At 31.7% G+C, this 24,946-nt stretch overlaps 1 protein-coding gene across 1 annotated transcript; it reads left to right on the forward strand.

The window, feature by feature from the left end:
- Window positions 1-20,326: 20,326 nt before the first annotated feature.
- Window positions 20,327-22,687, forward strand: LOC133829990 (ubiquitin-conjugating enzyme E2 27). The gene is made up of 5 exons (XM_062259865.1): window positions 20,327-20,658; window positions 21,024-21,072; window positions 21,414-21,573; window positions 22,037-22,126; window positions 22,385-22,687. Exons 1-5 carry the CDS (start codon window positions 20,478-20,480, stop codon window positions 22,490-22,492), a joined length of 588 nt encoding a protein of 195 aa, XP_062115849.1. The 5' UTR covers window positions 20,327-20,477; the 3' UTR covers window positions 22,493-22,687.
- The last annotated feature ends 2,259 nt before the right edge of the window (window positions 22,688-24,946 follow it).

The raw sequence follows: 24,946 nt of genomic DNA on the forward strand, positions 1-24,946 counted from the left end.
TTTTCTTAGAACTTGTTTGCTTGCTTTTTGAGACGAAATATGTAATGTCCCAAATGTTATATTATTTTATAATATAATGTTTTAGATTAAATAAATGTGACAAATAGTGTCACATATTGTAACATATAATTGAGAGTTACAATAGTTTGATATATAAGATATATCCAAATAATGTAGCATATTTGGTGTTACAAATTTGTAACTTCCAAATATTATCCTTTATTGTGTAAATTTGGTGTTACACAATATTTAGATGAATTTCATAAAGTCATATGTGAAATGGCTGTTAGAGATATGATTTTAACCCCAATAATGTGTTTTGGGAGTTACAAAATCATTTGGGAGGGTTTGGAACCGTTTGGAAAAACAGCACATTTTCAAGTGCTGAAACTGGGCTGTGGCCGCGGCCTGGGGGACAGAGAGCAGTGGTCGCGACCACTGATGTCCCTGGCCGCGGCCACAGGTGCATTTCAGGTCAATTTTTTAGTTTTTTCCAAATGTGTTGAACGGTTCCAAAAACCCAAATAACTCCTAGATCTCATTTTTAATTCCATATTAATCAAATTAAACATTGGTAACAACCATGGGGTTTGTGGAATTTTAAATTCAAAGGGTGTCTCTAAACTCTATAAATAGGAGCCTATAGCTCACTTGAAAGACACAACATTTCTATCCATTAGAGCACTTGGCTAGAAACACCTTGAGGCTTGATAATTCCATAAAGCATTTCCAATATCTGTGAGAGATCCCTTAGTGCTTGAGTTAGGGGGAAATAAGTTTTTGAACAAAGGTTTCAAACCTTGTTCAAGTTGGTGATCCCCAACACTCTTCACTTTGGTTGTGTGAGTGAGAGTTTATTGTTTTTGTTCTTGTTCTTATTTTCCTCTATTGCTTTTCTTCTTTTTCTTCTTGTTCTATTTACTTGTACTTTTGTTTAAGAGTTGTAATCCTTTTATTTCCTTTGTTCAAACACTTCTAGTTTATTTGTATCTTTTGTAATAGATTTGTACTTTCTATTTCTATCATCTTACATCTCCTTCTCCTTTTATTTGTATTTTCAGTTATAGAGTTGTAACACTCCTTTTAATCAATAATTATTTATTTGTAATATATTGCATAGAGTTGTATTTTCTTACCATTTTCATTGAGGCAATCTATTTTTTCATAACACCAAATTCCTTAATGTGGCTTAGTGCCTAGATTAGGGGGCCAGGATGGCCATAATTATTTAATGCGTTATTATATGATTACGTGCATTGTATTATTATATGGCTATATTTGTATATTTATGTGCATGTATGTGATATATGGGTGAGATCACATTATTATGTGATTATGTTTGAGTTATTCGGCATGAGACGATCCTAGGAAGCAAGTTAGCAATTTGGTCATAACGGGGTTAATTATCGGACTCGGGGTGAGCCTAGGGGTGTTTTGGTGTTTAGTACATTACCAGGTGATAAGTGAATTTTAGATTCACTTATTAGTGTCATTTTATATCTAATTTGTAGGTGTTTAGGGTGTTTTTGTTTGGTTTTATGCTTGTGTTGTGTTTGTGTAGGGTCCAAGGAAAAATGGCGCGAAATTTGTACAAAACGGAAGTGAAACGAAGAAAAATGAAAAATTCGTGAATTAGGGCTGCATCGCCATATTCAAGGGCTGCATCGCTATTTCTGGCTTGAATTAGGGCTGCAGCGCCATCCTTAAGGGTTGCAGCGCCATTTCTGAAACAGAGAGCTCGTTTTTGGCACATTTGTGGCGCAGCAGCGCCTGTTTAAGGGGCTGCAGCGCCGGGAGCCGTACGGAAATCGTAAATTGAGATTTTTGAAGGGCAAAAGAGGGCTTTTTGCAAGGGATATATAAGGAAAAGTTTAATTAGGGTCTAAGGACGTTTTTGGAGGAGATTAGATCAGAGATTAGAGGCTTGGAGAAGAAGAGGAGGCTAGACATCATCAAGATCATCACCATTACATCTAGTTTATTTCTTCTTCCTTTCATTTTTAGTTTTTAATTATGAACAAATACATTGCTATTATGTTTATGTTTGTAATGGAGAACTAAACTCTTTTTGTGCTAGAGTATTAGATGAATCTATTTTGATTATTGAATTGTGGTTTTTATTATTATTTCTATGAAATTCTTCTCGTTTGTTCATATCTTCTTGATTTAATTTTCTCATATTAATGTTTGGCCATCATTATTGTGAATTGAAATCTAGGGTTTATGCTTGAGAAAGATAAACGTAGATTGGACATAAGAAGATTTGACATAGAGTGATTGTGAGATTGAGAGATTCCTTGAACTCTATGAATTTGGCTTAGAATAATTATTGCTTAATGACATCTTGATTAATTAATAGCGAATAGAGATATCATATTGATTAATTGAGATTAATTGCATATATGCTTGAGAGAGATAAATGCATTATATTAGAATTCTAGAAATTACAAATGAGGAAAATTGATTAGGATAATAAAGAAACCATGTTCATAATTGAATAGTGAAATCATTACTCTAGTACATTTATCTTTTATTTAATCACTTTCCAAGAGCATTAGAATTGATTATCTTGTTATTTCATATTCTTTATTTTATTGTTTGATTTATTTATTGACTTTTCTAATTAAAATTATAGACTTAACAGTAATAGTACTTAGTGAATTTAATATTTAATCCCTGTGGGTTCGACATCTTTTAATTTAAAACTATATTGCAATACACCGTACACTTGCGGTAGAAAAATTCTGTATCGCCAGGATTGAGCGGGTAATGGGAAATGATTCGGTAATTATTTGAGGATATTGGGAATGACGGGAATTGGAGGATGTTAATTATGATTAACGGGGTATGTGGTAATGAAAAATTTGCCCTTGGGTGGCTTTGAGGGTTTTAGATGGCCCTAGGGGCATTTTGGTCATTTTAGGCCATTAGATAGACATAAGCCAAGGGAAGGTTGTAGATTGAACCAAGGAAAAACAAAATTTCTCTCTTCTCTCTCTCGATCATTTCCTCACTCTCATGAGGTTGGATTTTTGAGGCAAGTTAAAGGATTAAAGCTTGAAGTTTTTTAGGCTTGAGGGTTTAGAAGTGTTATAGCAATTCAAGGGATTCAATTCATATCTGAGGTAAGGATTCTAGCTTAACCTTTGAGTTTTACTCTATTTTGAAGGTTATTTTTAAGCTTGGAAGTTTGATTATGGAGTTGAGTATTTGATGGTGTTTTAGGTGTGATGAAGTTTGGGTTTTTTGTTAAATTGATGGTTATGTGGTTTTGAGGTTTGATTTTGATATTGGGATTGTTGGGTTGTATTTTTGGCTGAGCTTGAATTGAGGAAAATGCAAGGGAGCTGGGTTCGCGGGGTCAAGTCGCGACCGAGTTCATGGGTGTCGTGACTTGAGTGAACCCTAGAGCCTTCACTGGGCTCTGTCTGGCAAGCACGCCGCGACCCTCAAGGGCAAGTTGCGGCCTGCCCCTGGCACCCAAACATGGGGAATGTTTTTTTGGGAGGCGCATCACGTCCCTTAGGGGCAGGTCACGGCCCACCTGTCTGTTTTTGGCCTGACAACAAAAATTGAGATAAAGGGTGTTGACAAGACATAATTGGAAGAAGCATAATATGCTAACATCTAGCGATCTTGGAAGAAACAAAAGTCATGATACAACTAGCTCACTCTTTGCATGCATTTCCAATTACATATACTTTATGGCCAAATGTCAGCCAATAACATTCATTTAGTACCCTATATAATTTTAGGACAATTCTTTTATGGGGCTTCACTTTAATCCCTATCGGTGGGGCTCTCAGTGTTTCTCGACCTGTGAACAATTTTTGGCGCGATTTTTTTAATGACCGTGTATATTGTAGCTATTTAGAGCATCCTGCAAATTTTCAGAAAATTCCGAATAGTTTACAGTATCGAAAAACTAGGTTCAAACATGTTGTTTTCCACACGCATAAAAAAAAAGAGTCACCCGTGCAACAACATGTTTGAACTTAGTTTTCGGTACTGTAAATTATTCAGAATTTTTTGAAAATTTGCAGGATGCTCTAAATAGCTACAATATACACGGTCATAAAAAAAAATCGCGCTGAAAACTGTTCACGAGTCGAGAACATTGAGAGCCCCATTGGTAGGACTTAAAGTGAAGCCCCTATATGAGAATTCTCCTATAATTTTATATAAATTAGTGTTATTTCACCTTTGTAAAATCCAACAACTCAGACAAATATTGGAGAGGATCATAGAGTTATAATTATGCTCCATTTATCTTTTCTGATGACAAAAAAGATCAGAGCAATAAAAAAACTTCATGAACGCCAACGACCTGTTCCTCAAATCAACATACACACCGACGAACAACAACACACAATCAACCATCACCTTCAAAAATCACTGGCGACCATCAACAAAAAATCACCATTTTCGGCCACTATCAAGCAATCAACTAAAATTCAATTGAAAAAAAAAAATCAATGACTTTTTCAGTAAAATTTGGAAGCAAAAATGGAAGAGAAAAAAATATGAAAACAACTTCAAATAAACGAGGTAAGATATAAAATATAGTGAAAAAATGAGATTATTTTGAAATTTATATTTATCAAAATGTTTATGTGGTGTTGTTGTATGTATGGTTGTTTTTGTGTTTATATTTCTGAACCTGGGATATAAAATGTATAATTGCCACTAAAAACATTGTAATTTTTTATATAAAAAAACTAAGATTATTTACCTTTTAGAGACTGAAAACCGATACCAATTCTGGTAAAAAAGCAATGGATACTAGGATGATGAAAAAAAAATTATGTTGTTTTTTAAGCAAGTAAAGAATTGATGCAAACAGATTGAAAATATGAAGACACAAGAAAAGAATAAATATTTGTTGATTAGTAGTTGTTATTTCTTAAAATTTGTTGTTATAAGTTATTTGAAACAGGTTGATTTTTTTATATTTAAATTGGAAAACTCTATGTTTTTAATAAGAGGAACAAGTTTGAAAACATAATCATTTTAATTCTTAAAAGGTTTGTGTGGTGTTATGGCTATTTTTGAAAATCTGGAAGAAAAAATACTAAATTGAAATTTTCGGTAGTATAATGGAAATATGGAGAGTATTTTAAAATTTCAATTAAAACATTGTTGCTACTAGGTTGTTGGCATGTAGTGTTGACGTTGTTGTCAATGATCCTAGCATACAAATTGTATAACAAACACAACATCAACACAAAGTCAATAACAAAACAACATTGTTGTAAAACATTTGAAGAAGAAGAAGAAGATAAATGAAAGAAAGAGATGGAAAGAGAGGTGTTGGGCACGAGAAACAAAAAAGGAGAGAGAATGAGCAGTGTATCTTCAACAACTTCTTGACTCCTCCCATCTAAATATGAATAATTTTTTTCTTGAACAGTAGGATCACCATTTTTATCATTTTCAACCTTAAAAAAGAAACAAACAAGTGTAAACGCTTAAAACAACTAAACAATAACTAAAAAAATATCTTAAAAAATATATATCTTTAGAATATAAAAATGATATTCATACGCAGAAATGAAAACAACAACTAAATAACATGGCACACAAAATGAATTAATTCATGAATATGAAAAACAACACAAGATCGATATTGGATTAACACCATAACAACTACGGTCTAATCCAAAACATATATAGTCAACACAAGAGCAACACCAAAGCAACAATAAGTCAACGCAAGAGTAAATATTTGAAGAAGAAGAAGAAGAAGAATGAATGAATGAATATAGAAAGAGATGGAGAGAGACGTTTTGAACTCAAGAAACAAAGAAAGAGAGATAATGGGCAGTGTATCACTGTCCATGTTTACCACTTACTTATTTGAAAATATACTCAACAAAAGACGCTACAAAAATACCACAATCACTACAGAGCAACATAACAACAACATACAACTAATCAAAAAATGAGAAACCAACAAAACAGAATAAAACTTGAAACATAAACAAAATTCAATAGATACTTGCTTATCTATTGCTTAGACAAACCTTAAAACAACAACCCAACACAACATAAACACCAAAAGAGCCTGACACAAACCCTAAAATAGCACTTAATAAATTGAAAAAAATAAACTTACCAAAATAATTATAAAAACTAACACTAAAAAATATATCTCAGTCATTCAAGTATCACATCAAACATATTGCATGCATTATGAAAAATAGCACTAATATATGCAAAAATAGAATAAAAAACAAAAAAAAGCAACATAAACATAAAAAACAGAAAGACAATAAAATACACTAACAACTAGAGGAGTAAAAGAAATCAAATTAACAAAAAAATAACAAAATGAAAAAAATATGATTGCATAGTGGGTCACACCGGCGACGGAGAAAAGTGGTTGGAATTTGATGCGATGTGATGACCGGAACTGAGAAGGGCGAGCTTGGGGAGGCGCAGATGGAGATAATGGAAGAAGAAGAAGAGAAAAAGTAATGAAAGAAGAAGAAGTGAGAAAACGTTATGTGTGGTGGGTAATGTGTATGTCAGTAAACAAATAATATTTTTGTAAATTAAAAATTATAAATATAGTACAAAACATAAACTAAAACAACAAAAAAAGTAGTAAAAATGTAAAAAAGTAAGGGCATGATTGGTTCACGATTTAAAAATTTTATTTTAAAAAAGTGTGATTCTAAAATAAAAATTTGAATTCATTGTCTGGAAACATGTTTCTGAAAATGTGATTGGTTGCACTTTGTTAGCTATTTTTGAGTTTTAAAAACTGAATATATGATTGGTAGATAATCTAAAAACATAAAACTCAATTTACAATTTGTGGACTTAGAAAAATATTTTACTTTGTTAGCTATTTTTATTTGATAATATTTAACTTTTAGTATAGAATTGAAATGATAAATTTGTATATATTTATTAATAGTAATTTTTTTTTGTAATATTTATTTTATAAAATATTTTCTCATTAGCTGAATTTTATTTTAAAAAATATATTATAAATTAGAATCAAGTTATATCCCCTTATATAATTTTACAATGGAATATTTTAACAAATATATATAGTTATGGAGGTGGATAGGAATTTTAAATTGAAGAAAATATCCCTTTTTTATAAAAAAAAAATATAGAGAGTAAATAGTGTAAAACTAGAATTGTAGAAAGAAAGAAAAAAAGAATTATCAGTATAGCAAAAGTATTGTACATATCATATAAAGAGATTGTAACAAAAAAGTGTTTAGGAAAAAAAAAGTAATATCAAACTGAAAACATAAAAATATTATTTTTTAAATTTTTTGATAAATTAGAATTTGTTTTTAAAATAAGTTTTAAAAAATTATAAACCAAATAAGATTTTTTTGTAGGACCACAATTTTTAAATTTTAAAAATATATAATGTGATTTGAATTCGGTACCAATCTCACCGTAAGTCATTTAGTATGTTGTGCAAAATTCTCTAAAAAAATCCCTACCCCATCATTTACTTCCCAACTAAAATATGCATGCAAATTAGTTTTTTACAAAATTTTTGTACTCTAGCCATCACGTAACAATTAATATCGTACTATTAGTGAATGACAATATTGTACTATTTGCAGTAAAAATTGAATAAGCATACAGGTAGTCAATATACATTGCGTGTTTGTTTTTGACATTAATCTTTTTGATAGAACAGGGTTTATACTTTTTTTTCATCAGGTTTTTGTCCAATTATTTGCATTGGAACAAATGAGTGTTTCAATTTTGTGTTTTGTAAAATTATTCAAATAAAATTAAATATAATTTTAATTAAAATTTTTTAAGTTAAAATTATAAATAATTTATTAAACTAATAATTTAAAATAAAAATAAAATCATTTTATCTAACAAATTTATTATTATATTTAATTTTTTTTTTATCAAAATTAAATTTTATCGTATCCAAATAATTGAACAAACGATGGAGAAAAAAAAAATTATAAATTATCATTCTCTACTTAGCCTACTCCAGAGGTAATCTGCACTATGCCGTCTTTGTTGAATAATAATCAATCTCTACTTTTTATTACTTCAAATTTTCTTTTTGCCAGTTTTCTAATTCTCCAAAAGAAGAGATAAGATAGATTTATGAGGTTTGAAACATGCAAGTGGTTAAAAAATAGACATGTTTCGACTTTTCCAATAAAATATTTGAGGTTTTGGGGAGTGCATTTATTACAAGAAAATATGTCAGGCTTTTAATGTATTCAAAGTTAAATATTATCTTGCCCATCCAATTATTTTATGCACTCTATGACTCTATCTATGCACACAATATTAATTAATTTTGAGATATTTGTTTGTTTTTTTAAAGAAATGCAAATGCCACTATATTTAAACAACTCTTTACTATTGAAAATTTGGAAGAAGCTTCGAGTTTTAAAGGGTGAAAATGAAATTGTTGTTATTGTGATGATCTTCAAACTATAGTTGCTCATATTTAGCTAGGTCGTTTAACGATGTCCACAAAATACATTGCAAAAGCTGAAAGGTTTTGTGTTTGCCTAAGAAGGGGCTTGGTTTTAGGGACCTTGAGGCTTTTGATTAAGCCTTGTTAGTCAAACAAGGATGTCACATCCCTGGGACTAGAGTCCTAACTAAAAAACACAGTTTTTTATTTTTTGAAACCTAAAAAATGTTTTTTTGAAAATAAATACGTTGTTAGATATTGTTTTTATAAAATAATTTTTAAAATTAAAGTTACAAAAAATAAAATTTTTTGAAAATAACAAAAAGTTATTTTTAGTTTTTCTTAATTTTTTTTGTCAATTTTTTTTTTCACTTAACTTTTTTAATTATTATTATCCCATATTATTTTCTCTCTTATTAATTTATCTCTCCAAACTTTTTCTAACATCACTTTCTATTACAAGACAGAAAACTAAAGAAGCAGAGAAAAATGAATCAAAGAGAGAATTGTATTAAACTGAATTAATTGAGTACAGAAAAATGAGTGAGCCTTATATAGCTCAAGCTCATAATAGCGCAGTAACTGAAGTTAGTTACACCTCTTTATGACAGCTGATTAACAGCTCATTAACTAGTCAGCTCATTAAAACTAACACACCAACTAACTAACAGACTTTTTACTCTTAACACTCCCCCTCAAGATGGAGAGCTAATGCTTATCAATCCCATCTTGTCTTTGAAGCCATTGAACTGAGTAGGAAATAGGGCTTTAGTGAACACATCAGCTAGTTGATCTTTGGAAGAGACATGGCTAGTTTTGATCACCCCTTGTTGAACCTTTTCCCGAACCAAGTGGCAATCAATCTCTATATGTTTGGTTCTTTCATGAAACACAGGGTTGGCTGCTATGTATTATGCTGCCTTGTTGTCACAATACAACAAAGCTGGATTCTTATGTTCAATATTTAGCTCCTTAAGAACTTACAGTAACCATACAAGCTCACAGGTTGTATTTGCCATGGCCCTGTATTCTGCCTCAGCAAATGATCTAGATACAACTTGTTGCTTCTTACTTTTCCATGATATCAAAGAGTCTCCAAGAAAAATGCAAAAACCAGTAGTTGATCTTCTGGTATCTGGACAAGCTGCCCAGTCGGCATCAGTGTAGGCTTTTAGCTGTATTTCTGATGTTGCAGGGAAAAACAGTCCCTGTCCTGGACAATACTTCACATATTGGAGTACCCTTTGTGCTGCTTTCAAGTGTCTAGCCTTGGGAGTGACTAAAAACTGACTCAATTTGTTCACAGAAAATGACAAATCTGGTCTTGTGATGGTGAGATATTGCAGCTTCCCAACTATTCTTCTATAAAGTTTGGGATCTGCCAACTTGTCTTCTTCATCTTGACTTAGCTTTAGGTTAGCTTCCATAGGGGTAGTGACTGGTTTGCACCCTAAATGACCAAGATCTTCAAGCAATTGCAAAGCATAAGGCCTTTGTGAAATGAAAATTCCCTTAGGAGATCTAGCCACTTCCAATCCTAGGAAGTATTTTAGTTTTCCTAGATCTTTAAGCTGAAATTTGTTGTTCAACTTAACCTTGAGTGCCTCCAACTCATCAAGATTGTTACTTGCCAAAATTACATCATCAACATAAATGAGAAGGATGATGAAACTGTCTCCAACTTGTCTCATAAACAATGAGTGATCTGTGGCTGAATGATGAAATCCCTCCTCAATCAAGGTGCTAGAAAATTTTGCAAACCATTGTCTTGATGCCTGCTTCAACCCATATAGAGATTTTTTAAGTTTGCATACTGCATTTGGTGGAAGCTCCCCCTTAGGACTGTACCCAGGAGGTAGAGTCATATACACATCTTCATGGAGATCTCCATGTAAAAAGGCATTGTTGACATCAAGTTGATGAAGATGCCAACCATGGAGAGCTACAAGTGCAAAAACAAGCTTTACTGTGACTAATTTTGTAACCGGAGCAAAGGTATCTGTATAATCTATACCTTCTTGTTGATTATAACCTTTAGCCACAAGTCTGGCTTTAAACCGTTCCACAGAGCCATCTGCATTGTACTTGATCTTATAGACCCATCGGCAGCCAATAGCATGTTGGTTAGCAGGCAAAGAAACCACTCTCCATGTATTATTCTTCTCAAGAGCATCAATCTCATTATTCATGGCATTATCCCACTCTGGTATGCCTTGTGCTTGACTGAAAAATTCTGGTTCATAGTGACTGGAGATGGCCATAATAGCTGCTCGAAAATGAGGAGATAACCTGCTGTAATCAAGAACTTGAGAAATAGAGTGATGAGTAACAGATGAGGGAACCTGAGACACATCAGAAGAGTTAGTTTTGGCATGATAACAGTGATAATCTTGTAAATATGAAGGCTTATGAGATGCTCTAACAGGTCTAGTCTGTGAAGAAGAAACAGGGGCTGATTGGTCGTTATACTGAAGCCCACATGGTGAAAAATCAGTAACAGACTTAGAGAAAAAATTTTGGTACTCATCTGAAAGAGAGTCATTAGAACGAAATGGAAAAATTGTTTCATGAAAATGGACATCTTTAGAACAAAAAACTCTGCTTGAATTAATATCTAACAGCTTATAGGCTTTCATGCCATTCGGGTATCCTAGAAAAATGCATGGTGCAGCTCTAGGAGAAAATTTTGATCTATTGTTAGAGAAAGTAGAGGCATAGGCAAGACATCCAAAAGCTCTTAGATGAGTATAATTTGGTGGCTTAGATTTGAGAACCTGAAATGGAGAGACATTTTGCAAATTTGGTGTTGGTGTTCTGTTGATTAAGTAGGCAGCAGTAGCAACACATTCATCCCAGTAAACTAAAGGAATATAAGACTGGAATAAGAGGGCTCTAGCTACATTTAAGAGATGTTGATGTTTCCTTTCAACAACAGAATTTTGTTGGGGTCTATGGATGCAAGAGTGATAATGAATAATGCCAAAAGAGCTAAACAAATCTACAAACTGCAATTCTTTGGCATTATCTGATCTAACAGCCTTAATGGTCTTTTGGTACTGTGTTTTGATGAGTTGAATAAAATTTGGAATGGCAGTTTGTGCTTCAGCTTTGCTTTTGATAAAATGCACCCAAGTGTATCTAGAATGATCATCAACAATGGTAAGAAAATACTTATGACCCCCAATGGTAAGTGTATTAAATGGTCCCCATATATCAATGTGAATAAGATCAAAACATTCTTTAGCAATGTTATGATTGGAAACAAAAGGCAATTTTCTTTGTTTTGCATAATGACAAACAGAACAGTGGAAATTTGGAGAAGAGTGATTTTGAAATTGCAATTCTTTATTCAAGGAATGAAGTTTGATACAAGAGGGATGTCCCAATCTATAATGCCATATAGTATCACTATTTATTGTGGAATCTGAAAACAAAGAGAAAACATGTGGACTATTTTTCTCAACAGGCAATTTCAAGTAAAATAATTTTCCACGCCTTTTAGCCATCCCAATCAGCTGGTTCTTCAAAGTGTCCTGAATTACACAGTGATCATAATGAAAAGTGAATACACAAGCGGCTGATTCAAGTAAAGATGTAACAGAAAGGAGGTTAAGGTGAAAATCTGGAACATATAATACATTGTTGAGAATAAGAGTTGAAGAGAGCACAGCTGTTCCAAGATAAGAAACTTTAATAGAATTGCCATTAGGTAAATTAACACAAGAAATTGTGGAATCTGAATAAGTGTTTTGAAATAAGGACAAGTTGTGACACACATGGTGAGTAGCACCAGTGTCAAGAATCCAAGAAAATGAGGCTGTAGAAAGAGTTTTACCAGAGAATTGTGATACTGATGGCTGAGTAACATGAACAGAATTGAGGTGTTCACCACCTTTCTGAGACAGCATATTCATGAGCCTCTGGCACTGAGCAAAAGTAGCTATGAGATCTTGCTCAACATTCGGACCATTGGCATTTGTTCCGCCATCCTCTTGTACACCAGAGAAATTTGCAGCAGGTTTGGCAGGTCCTGGAGCATTTCTATTGGGAAATTTGCCATGCAACTTGTGTCCTGGTGGATAACCATGAAGCCTGTAGCATTTAGCCATGATATGACCTGTGATTCCACAATGATTACACACTGTTCTTGGCTTGTGTGGCTGAACACTCCCCACAAATTGACCGGAGCTAGATGATGATGGTGGAGCAGCAGGCTTGTCATTTTCGATGTGAGTAGAGGTGATTCCTCTCTGTCTTTCCTCTTGAACCACTGAAGCAAAAGCCTTGTTAATGTTGGGAAAGGGATCTTGCATCAAGATCTGAGATCTGGCATTGCTGTATGACTCATTGAGAGCAATTAAAAACTCAAGAACCCGATCCTCATCCTGATATTCTTGAATAATCTTCATTGCACCACAAGTACAAACAGGTTGTGGTTTGAATTCTTGAATCAGATCCCAAAGAGACTTCAGTCGAGTGAAGTATGTAGTGACAGAATTTGATCCCTGAACCAAAGCTTGCATTGATCACTTAACCTTGAACACCCTAGGTGCATTCTTTTGATGATATCTTTCCTGAAGTTCAGACCAAATTCTAGCCGCATTGTCGAGATACATCACACTGTCTGCAATTTCACTAGAAATGGCATGCAGAATCCATGAGATCACCAAACTGTTGCACCTAAACCAGACATCATAAGCTTCATCATCACCTTCAGGGGCAGGTAATCGACCATCAACAAACTTAATCTTGTTTCTTGCAGCAAGAGCAACTACCATCGATCGCCTCCAGGAGCTGTAATTTTCGCAGCCAGTCAAGATCTTTGGAACAAGGCTAACAACAGATTGATCTCCATTAGAAATGTAGTAAGGACTGCGAGGATCATCACCAGGTGGACGATCATGAGGTTCAAGAACAGAGAACATGTTTGCAGTTTCAGATCCAACTCCTTGATTTACTGTGTTTCGAGTGTGAGCTCCACCACGAGCCATTACCAACAGCAACCGTGATCAACAATCAAAGAAAACGCAAAGAAGCCGTGATCGGGGCTCTGGTACCATATTACAAGACAGAAAACTAAAGAAGTAGAGAAAAATGAATCAAAGAGAGAATTGTATTAAACTGAATTAATTGAGTACAGAAAAATGAGTGAGCCTTATATAGCTCAAGCTCATAATAGCTCAGTAACTAAAGTTAGCTATACCTCTTTATGACAGCTGATTAACAGCTCATTAACTAGTCAGCTCACCAAAACTAACACACCAACTAACTAACAGACTTTTTACTCTTAACACTTTCTCTCTAATCACTTTTGATTTCTTATTTTCTCTCTCATCACTTATTATGTAGTTATTTTCTCTCGCATCACTTCCTATATCCTCATTTTCTTTCTCTTCATTTTTTAAATCTCGCCGTTTTATCTATCATCAATTTCTCTCCTTACTATCTCTCTCTTTATTTTTCATCACTTTTTCTTTCATATTACTTTATCTCATTATTTACTACAAATTTTTAAAATGTTTTTCTCTTTGTAAATATCTTTATTAATTTTTTATTTAAGATTTAAAAAAAATAAAACTAAAAATTCTTTTTAGAAAACATCTGTTGTTTTTTTAAAACTGCAAAACAGTTTTCTGTGTTTTATTTCTGAAAACACAATTTTGAAACAATGCCAAACAAGCTCTACATATTTCAAACATTGTGTGTGTTGGAAACTTTATACATGATCTTTATTTATTTTAATGTAAATCTAATATTAAACAAATTAATATGAAATAACCTAAAACATGTTTCTAAAATTGAATTCAAAGAGAAACAATGATAATAATACTTACAGTATACGCAGCAGAATGAATGAGTCATTCCTTCAGTTTCTCTAACCCTTGCATCCTTTCTGTCGCAGAGTATTATCAAGAAACTGAACCAATCTTCTAATTTCTTCACAGTCTTCCAAAATATTATTAGAATCACCTAAACTAGAGTGGACAATTCTGATAACTCTACAAAATAGAGTTATTTTACCACTTTTTATGTGCTAATTGTTGCTTAATTCTTGAGTTTTTAATTGATTTATTAACTTTTTAAGTAATTTTGAATTTATTAGTCTTATTTTGATTTTATATATTTTTGTGTGTTTTTATAGTTATTTTGTTGTAAAATATTGTAGTTAATTATTTGAATTATTGTTGTTAAGTTAGTGGTAAAAAATTGTTGTATTATTAAACTTAAATGTTAAATATAAATTAAGTTATAATTAATATTTTCAAAGAATTAAATTGATTTATTTTATAATTGAAAATATTTTATCATGACTTAATTTATACTTATTTTGTAGGAATTATGTGGTATTATTTTAGCTCTTGAAAGCAAGAAAATGAAGGAAAAAGTGGTATTATTCAAAGAAAAGTAATAAATGTGGTGTTTTTGTCCAAAGGCCCAAAGCCAAACCCATTTGGCCCAACAAGCTGCCATGCTTCCAGCAACCCATCAAGCCCAGCCTGGCCCATTTCCTCCAGCCAACTCTCACGTTCAGCAAGCTCTCTCCTTCAGCAATCACATATGATGCTCACCATCCCTCATCAACCTGCCAGCTCTCTTCACCTAGCCAGCTGCTTCAATCATCAACATTCGGCTATCACATGAAGCACCAACACACCTCCTGCCAGCCGCCTCACACCTGCCAGCACCAAGGTCAACCCAAGCCCATGCGTGCCCAATTTTATTGAGCCCAACATTGTTCCTTTTGTCTAAAAATACTAATATTTTTACCTCACTTTCTACACATTTACCCCAAAACATTATTATTACACCCTATAATTTACCTATATTTGGCATATTATAATTAATTCAATTAATTTAATCAATTTAATTAATTTAAATTGATTATTTTAATACCTCATTTTTGGCTATAAATAAGGGATTTAGGGTGTCCATTTTCGAGGAAGGTTACTATACCATAATTTCTACACATTCAAAACCTCTCTACTATCTTCTTCTTCTTCTTCTTTTTGGTTATTTTCTATGTATTTTTAGAGGAAATTTTGGGGGTTTCTCCTCCAAATTTTCCTATTTATGTTGTAATTTTTTAGTTTGTATTTGCTATTCTAGTTATGAGTTTCTAATCTTTTTAAGATTATTAAGGTGATGATGAAACAATATGTAACTAGATAGTGTTTATTTTGTATGTTGATTTCCTATTTTGTGCAACAAAGTTTATGGAAATTTCTTCTTCAAATATCTTCTTTCATCTTAAATATCATGTATTTTGGATTGTTCGCACATATTTAAACTTTGTTCTTCATTAGTGCAAATACATAATATTCTTTGTGTAAGATGTGTCATTAAATTGTACACATCCATGCTTAGAACAAAAATATTATGTTTTGCCTTATAAATAATGTTCATTGATTTATTTGTCATCTCATTAAATTGATTTACACTAAATGCTTTGAAATTATAACTTTGAAAAGTGAAGAAAAATCCTATCTTTTTAGAAGTAATTTGTGCTTACAATTATAAATATATTTGGAAAATGATAGCTTGATTTATTTTAACTATCACTAAAACTTGGGAATCAATGTACTTATAAATATTATTGAACTTATATTTTGTGGATTCTAATCCTTAATAATCTTATTTTACCATCTTCATTTCTATTATTAATTTATGTTATATATATTGTCTTTAATTTCTTTATTATTATATTTTATTTTATTTTTATTGTTACAAATTCTCATCAATCTTTGGAACTAGGTTAGAATTTATTAATTTTGGTTTAAAATAGTTTCTCTTTTCGATTTTAGACAACTCATTTGGGTTCAATCTCGTGCTTACACGAACACCATTCTATAATACGATTCGTGCGCTTGCGAGTATAAATATTTAAAACATACCCATTTTGGGTCCATCAAATTCTCAACACATGAGATAGATACAGAGAGAATAAGAGAAACGAATAATAAGAGACTTATAAAATGACTTGTGTTTAGAGAAAATTCTAAAACTATCAGAAAATTAAACTTATCTGTCGTCTATATTAGGGTTGTGCAGAAATTTTTACAACCCGCCCAACCCAACCCGAAAAAACCGCCAAAAAACGCAACCCAAATAAACCGACCAAAATTTAAACCGCTCAATTGTTACATTGGGCGGGTTGAAAATAAGTATCAACCCGCCCAATTAAGAACTTATTATTAATTTATTATTTTTAATACATTTAAATAAATATATTAAATTTATATATATACTTAATTAAATTTATATTCAAAAAAAATTATTGTTTTAAGCTTAAAAAGATAAACTTCACACTATTAGTACTAGTATTTAAAAGAAAAAAAAAACTACAAAAATGTGAAGAAAAAAAATACAACTTCGGTTTGGGCGAGTTGACCCGACCAACCCGCCCAAACCATTGGACGGGTTAAATTTATTTTTTTCTTAATTGGGCAAGTTACGGGTTCACTTTTGTTAACTCGATTATGACATTAGACGGGTAAAAATGTCTTGTAACCCGACCAACCAGCCCAATGATCAGCCCTATTATATATTGACTTCTTTCTAAGCACTCATTTTATAGACTCAATTAGACCATTTAATTTAATTAAAAAATTAATAAAATAATAGCCAATTTGAAGCCCTATGTTGAAATTATCATGGGCTTTAGGCCCGTAAAATTTTCCATTTGATTATAAACTCATTGGACTTAAAATCAATGCCTGTATTATTTTCTATTGATTTAATTAATTAAATAATTATTTAAATCATTTATCAAATTAATTATTTATAATTTGAACCTTGATTTAAACTTATTTATTAATTTAGATATCAATTTATCTTAATTAATAAATCTGCCCTAATTTATATTTTCTTCTCAAAATTACATAACTCTGTGAAACTATCCAAAATTGACATGATCAACTTTGATCATTCTAATTGATAATTAAAGAAATTAATTGAGAATATCTAGATGGTTTTATCCAGGGTACAATGGGGACCATGGGCCTATGAAATCAAGCTCCCAATAAGTTATCATAAATCTAACAAATAAATTTACTAACTTATTAATTCATCGTGACTCCACTATAGACTTAGAATTGCACTCTTGAATTCATAGAACGATGTATAACAAATATAGATACGCTATTAATTATCCATTGTTACAACCGTAATTGCCATTCAATCCTATAGACAGTCTACAATGAGATATGACTAAAATACTGTTTTACCCATCATTGTATTTTATCCTTAAAACACTTAGTTCATTGTAAATGATATTTCAGTAAACTAATTTAATTACTAAAATGAGATCTCTATCATTTAACACATTGAACCAAACTAAAAGGAAACCATCGTTTCACTTATTCATCAGAAGCTATAGATATTCATATCTATGATTAACACTTCCACTCAATTATACTACCGAGTTCTCAAAATGTAAGTATGGGCTAGTCCGTAGGGTGAACTGGTAACGAACAAGTAAAATAACTCAAATAATACAACCAGTCCGAATACTAACCACTCAGAATTGAGATTGAATTGACATATGGTCAACTATATGATATGACTATAATAGATAATAACGGTATGCTTACTTATCTTATCAACTGTCAATATCGGTCCAATCCGATGTAACAAATACATCCGATCTTATCTACTTTGCTAATGTTCTAGAAAGAACATAACACTATAATGTGTAAGTAGATCATATCGTAGATTGGCAAGTCAGTGTAAATCCTGTGCACTGACTAATCTTTGGACTAACTTATTTTGAACATATAATCATATTTATATTTCACTGTGCTTACGACACTATAAATAAGATTAGTTATATGCTCGAGATTTAATAGAAGTTTATGTAAAACAAATAATCATGAAAATAAAACACGTGAGCAAAGTGATTGACCAAGTCAAAAAATGATTTCTATTCTTTTATTGATAATAAAATGAAATTACAAAGAAATTGAGTTTTAATTAGAGTATAAAACCCCAACCATGTGTTCCTTAAGAAGAAAGAATATAATATAATGAGGTGTGGTTGAGAGTGGAAAATGACGCACATTTAAGGATCATTGGTTACATTTGTAAACGAAGATTTCATCCAATACATTTTTTAAGGGCATCAATAGCGATTTGATTCATAATATACTCCTTAGTTTTTGAACTCTTGAAGATAAGGTGTCTTGGCATTTTGATACTTTATTTGGTCATGCCCTAGTCTTCTTATGGTGAAAGGGATATTGGAGTCTTAATGTTCTTTCAAAACTTAAAGATATTTATGTGGTGTGTCTTTCTTGGAATTATTCTTTCCGCCCAAAAGCTCTTGGGTCAAGAGCTATTATTCATACGTCCTTGGGCTACTCCAGGTGTGGTGGTGGGGTGGAGACTCTTGATTAATGGTAAAATAATACACATTTATTTATTTTGATTGTTAAAATAAATTAAGTTTTAATTAATATTTTTAAATAATTATTTATTTATTTTATTTATGAAGGTATTTAATTTTTTATTATTTTTTAGGGATTAAAGTATATTTTGGTATTTGGAAATGCAAGCAAAAAGAAAAACAATAAAACTGATCTTGAAACTTAAAAAAGATGGCATTTTTGCAAGAGAATAGGGTCATAACAGTCCCAGCTCAACTAACACGCGGCCCAGCCCAATCCGTCTGTGGCCCCTTCTTCCCTGACCCGCCAGTTTTGTCTTCACTTTGCAAAAATACCAACTTTTGCAAAAACGCCAATTTCTGCAAAATGGTAGTTTTTTTTTTCAGCAGCACGTCAAGTGGCATTTTCCTATTGGATCATTCCAGTCAACACTATCAACTAAATTCTACATGTCCACACACATTCTTGTGTGTTTAAGGATTGACTTAGAAAGCTAAGGTATGAGTTTTTAGAAATGATAGAAATATCATAAATTTATATGAAAAGATTCAAGAATACTTGATAGACTACGAGAAGTAATCTCTATTTCTTTTATGTTTTATTTAATGTATCTATATATGTATGATCCGACTGATATTAATAATTTTTTAAAAGATCATATTCTGTTGTGTATTCTTATTTTTCTCATTTAATACCAACATATCCCCTTTTAGTAGTGGTAGTTGGTGTCCCCTTATGTGGTGATGTTGTTTGTGGTGATGTTGTTGGTTCCCTTCCTTGCGAGTTGTTCGATCCTTCACTCGGGATTATCTTGAAGTATCTCTATTGGTAGGTTGTGTTCAAATTAAGGATTTCTAATGTAGAAAGTTGTGACTCATCATAACATATTATGTACTACATTATAATATCTCTCATTGTAACATGTAAGGATCTTAAAAAAAAATCCCAAGCACCATAAACTTAAAATATTGTGCTTGGTAATACTTGAAAAATAATTTTATATCATATAAAATATTATATAAATATATAATGTTTGATGCCAATATTAAAATTTGTTCTTTTAAACTTTAGAGAACAACATGAAATTTATTTAAAAAAAACAATACATATAAAAAGTGTTTAAATAATTTCTTTTATACGAAGATTATCTAAATGGGATTATAAATTAAACCACTTTTCAAGATATATACAAAATTATTTGACACTGTTTTCGCCGATTAATCATAACAAAGATAAAGTGCTGATTTTTTAGATGAGATTATTGATATTTTTTTGGGAGAATATTGAAAATTTGAATTTATATAAATAAATAAAATATAGAGATATTTCCGATTGGGAATAATTTATTAGGTTTGGTCATTATTCTATTTCAGATAACCAAACCAAACAAAACATTGAAATTACGATTTTTTCTCCTTTTTAAATAAAATAATTATAATTAAATTCTGATATCGACACTCAAACTTCTCTTTTCTACTCTTCATATAATAAAACAAAAACTACTATAAATAAAGGAAAACAATTTTCAAAAAATAAAGAAAGGACTGTGCTTTCTCTCTCTAAACAAAAAAGCAAGGCATCAATCTAGAGAGAGAGAGACCCTTTTGCCTCTTCTTCTTCTTCTTCATCTTTCCTGAATTGGGGTTTTTGGGTTTCTGAAATCGAAGAAGATGATAGACTTTGCTCGGGTTCAGAAGGAGCTTCAGGAATGCAGTAAGGACATTGAAAAGTCCGGTATCAAAGTCACTCCGAAGAGCGACTCCACTCTCTCCCGTCTCATCGGCACCATTCCTGGCCCAGTTGGAACCCCTTACGAAGGTGGCATCTTTCAGATCGATATCACCTTACCAGGTTCATCATAATTTCGTTTCTTGCCCTTTCCTTTTTGAGTCTTTGTGTTAAAGTTTATTAATATTACGTTCTTTTAAGTGTTTGTGTAATTTGGTTGGGTATGAATACGCCGATATAGAAATATTACAAATTTGGAAAATTTGATGCTTTCATGCTCTATGATTCCCTGTCAAAATGTGTCGAATTTTATCAAGAAATCATTATTTTTAGTAATAATATTAATGATTTTGTTGTTAGTAACTAATAAAGGAACAGTTAAGGAACAAGTGCTTTTCTTATATGTTATGTTGTTGATCATAATGTTATCAGTTCAATTTTTGTGCATTGATATTGATATCAATTATTGGGTGTTCTTTTTCTTGCAGATGGGTACCCTTTTGAGCCTCCCAAAATGCAGTTCACAACTAAAGTTTGGTGAGAAGAAACAATGAGCAAAGTTTTTTTTTCTTTTTTTCTTTTGGTTCATTATACAGAGTAGGTAATTCTGTGAATAGACTCTAGTAGCTGAATTTCTTTGCTTAACATTAAAGCCAAATTGACATTATAACCTAAGGTTGTGCTTACTAGTATGTTCTGCTAATAAACTATAGTGATGATTGATGATAAATGAGTTTTCCATTGGGATGGTAGCATTTTTTGAGCAAAGCCAATTGTTTGAGCTCAATCTAAAGAGTTTCACACTCTCAAGCCAGGTGGACTGGTTTTCGATTCGATAGTGTTAATGTATGATTCTTTTTTGTTTTCTCCTATTGAAGGCACCCTAATATCAGCAGTCAGAGTGGAGCTATCTGCCTGGATGTCTTGAAAGACCAATGGAGCCCAGCTCTGACATTGAAAACAGCTCTGCTTTCTGTACAAGCACTGCTTTCTGCTCCACAACCCGATGATCCTCAAGATGCTGTGGTAGCTCAACAGGTGTTGTTTTGCAGCTATACTACACCATATGATAATCTTTTGCTCATATTGTATTTTTGTTATTTTGATATGAAATCTTGCTCTGATACACCTACCTTGTTATCTTCTTCTCATTATCTAAATTTATTACCTGCAATTTTGTACCCTATGATAATATATCACTCAATTTTCCATTATGCTGAATATAAGTGACAAGACATTGAAGCATTCAAGCTTGTATTGAGTTGACTTGCTCTCACAATGTCTGAGGTTCTAGCTCCTCTTGGGTATCTCCATAGAAATTGCTACATTTTTGTCTCCAAATGTTGTAGGGTTAGGCAGAGATCTTTTTTTTTTAAAAAAAAAGAAGAAGTGATGATTGAATTTCCTGAAATCATGCCTTGATACATTTTATCTTGTTATTATTATTAATAATATTTCTTGTGATCTGAATTTATCACTTTTCTTGTGGTGACATTTACAGTATCTTAAACACTATCAGACCTTTGTTGGCACTGCTCGATACTGGACAGAAAGTTTTGCCAAGTCATCATCCCTTGGAGTGGAGGAAAAGGTAATTTCAGTCATTGCTTGTTAGCTTAAATATCATAGAATTTATCTGCCAAAATGTCATAAAATATTCTCCTAACTTTTTAAAATATTATCTATAAATGTTCTAAATTTTACAAAGTTACATTAAACTTAACCCTCAAATTTTCTAAAAAATATTTCATTGAATCCAAACGAAAGAAAATGAAATCTTTTGAAATTCCTTTTTTTTCCTCCCTAAAGTTCCTGTTCCAAAGGGTAAGAGAATGGTTCTATGGTACAGGTACAAAAACTAGTAGAGATGGGATTTCCTGAAGCTTCTGTGAGAAGTACATTGGAGTCTGTTGGTGGAGATGAGAACTTGGCCCTGGAAAAGCTTTGCTCTGGTTAAGACATTTTAAGAGCTTAACGGGCTGGGAATTACACTAACAGGAAGGGTTATATTTAAACTTATAAGTTTCTCTTATGTAACTCTTGTTTTTCAAGTACTGATTTAGCTACATATGGGCAAAAGTTGTTTCTGGACCCTATGGTATTGTAGTACATGGAAGAAGTGTCAATATTAAATGCATTATTACAATGCTGAGGATTTGGATTCCCTTTTTCTTTTTTGTTTTTGTGAATAACCAAATGGGCCCTTGGTTGAACATGGTTTTCTGACAGAAAACTATGCATGCATTAAATTCAGGAAAAGAAAATGTGTCTCTGTTAGGTTTTGAATTTTCTTCTGTTCAATATAATATTTATAATCTAAGAAGGATAACAGGTAATCCTATGTTGATATGTATGGCCGTCTGTGACAAGATCTTAACTCTAAAGCCAAAAATGACACACGTTGCAGCCAAAACAAAATGACAGACGTTACAGGCTAGAAGTTGGATGTTTCATTGTTTCTCTTCTTAAAAAGTGAGCTATATATTTAGTTCATATTATATAATGGAACAAATATCAAGACAATTTTTTCACAAACAGGAATGCGAGAAAGAAAAGTACACATGAAAGTAAAACCAGTTATAAAGATAAGAGAACACAATGAAAAGAAGGAAATCACTTTATTCATACTATTGAGAAATACATAAAACAATTTATACAAACACTTGAATCAAGAACAAAGAAAACCCATCTCAGAAAATCAAGAACAATGGTAGATGGCTACTCTTCTTGGAGGGGGAGCACACACGACAAAGAAAGCCATAGCCAATACCAAAACCAAGATCAGTCCTAGCAGCATTGATTCCTCCTCTACACAGAAACTAATGCCCATCTTTCTTCACTTGCTAACTCTGTTGTTTTGGCCAAGAATGGAGAAAATGAGGGGTTTTTGGTCTTGTGATGCTGATTGAGTGAGTTGTGTTGTGTGATTCATTATAGAGTTATAGAGAAAGAGAACTTAAAAAAAAAAGGACACATGATTCCTAACCACAAACTATAATGCACCTAATGCCAAACTGAGAAGTTGACATAACAGCTTATTATGTGGTTTTCTTTTAGCTAAGTTTGGTTGGTTGTGGCTGGCTATGAGTTTCGGAAAAATAATTGTGTTTAAATAATTTTTCTTCTTCTTCACTTTGGTAGTGATCAAACATGATTTGGGTCATCAAATTTTGATTGAGAATCTTATTTCTGTTAATTATGTTTTTTTTAGCATACATGAGAGCATAACTTGTGGTGTACCAATATCACTTACTAATTTTTTGTACGCAACTCACACATGTATAAACAATAAACTCTACTCTAGTGATGTTACATCATAATAATATATTTATAAAGTGTTAAATCATTTTATTTTGAAGATTCTAACTAGATAGATGGAATTTGGTAAATAACTTTTAATTTTATATTAATTCCTTCTAGAGACATGTTGATTCTAATTAAGAGGGATTATATTATGCTAATCATAATTTATAAAAGTCACAAAGAATTGGGTTGCTTTAATGTTTTTCTTTCTCTACCCAAAATGCCCTCTGGCCCAATAAAAATCATGTCATGTCCTAACTCTTTAGCTTTAGGAATTAGTCCAAAATATAATATGGGGACTTTGGTTCTCAACTTCCATGTTACTTCATCATCTTATATGGACCTTTTTATTTACTTTATAGGTGCTTAAAAAGGTTAAGACCATTTTTGAAGAAAAGTATTGAGCCCAGCTTTTGCAGGGTACAAACTTTAAATTTGAAATAAATAATAATACATAAATAAAAAAAGTAACCTTTTTAGTTTTTAAAGGTGTCATACAAATGCTTTCTGTAACTGTTATCTAAGGGAAAAAATATTTATCTTTTCAGTATATTATTATTTTTTTTCTTATGCTTCCAGAGGATCAAGAAAGGCATTTTCAGGAATCAAATTCAAAAGATAATGTCAGACTATTTTAATAAGCAAAAAAATAAAAAATTATATCACTGAAACAGTAATGAGTGGTGCTTTTACAAAATTCAAAGTGTTCACATTTTAACATTGGTTTTAATACCCATAATTAGCTAATTCATTTAATTGGTTTTTTTTTTAAAAAAAATAATGGTTGATAATAATGGTAATACTATAATAAATAACAAAACTCATCGGTCTTTATAATTAATTGGTTCTTATGTTTGTTTCTGTTGAACTATTCAATAATACTCTTAAAAGCCCCTACAAGTCACACTCAATCTGCTTATAATTTCTGATTCTGTCTTGGTCATATTAGTCAACAAAATACTGCTAAATAAACACAAAGAAGAAAAGAATGTTAATTGGGTTCTCTTAATTAGTTTCTTTCTTTGGTTTGTTATACCAAAGTATGAAATATTATCTCAAAAACTATGGGTTTAATTAAAAAAAAGAGTCCATTGCCCATGGTTGGGGT

This window comes from Humulus lupulus, chromosome 4 (assembly GCF_963169125.1).
Source record: "Humulus lupulus chromosome 4, drHumLupu1.1, whole genome shotgun sequence".
Taxonomy (NCBI): Eukaryota; Viridiplantae; Streptophyta; class Magnoliopsida; order Rosales; family Cannabaceae; genus Humulus; species Humulus lupulus.

Excerpts from the sequence above, each read along its gene's own strand:
- LOC133829990 (XM_062259865.1), top strand. The coding sequence starts at position 20,478 with ATGATAGACTTTGCTCGGGTTCAGAAGGAGCTTCAGGAATGCAGTAAG. Across the intron at positions 20,659-21,023 it reads GATCGATATCACCTTACCAG|ATGGGTACCCTTTTGAGCCT; the intron begins GTTCATCATAAT and ends TTTTTCTTGCAG. Across the intron at positions 21,073-21,413 it reads CAGTTCACAACTAAAGTTTG|GCACCCTAATATCAGCAGTC; the intron begins GTGAGAAGAAAC and ends CTCCTATTGAAG.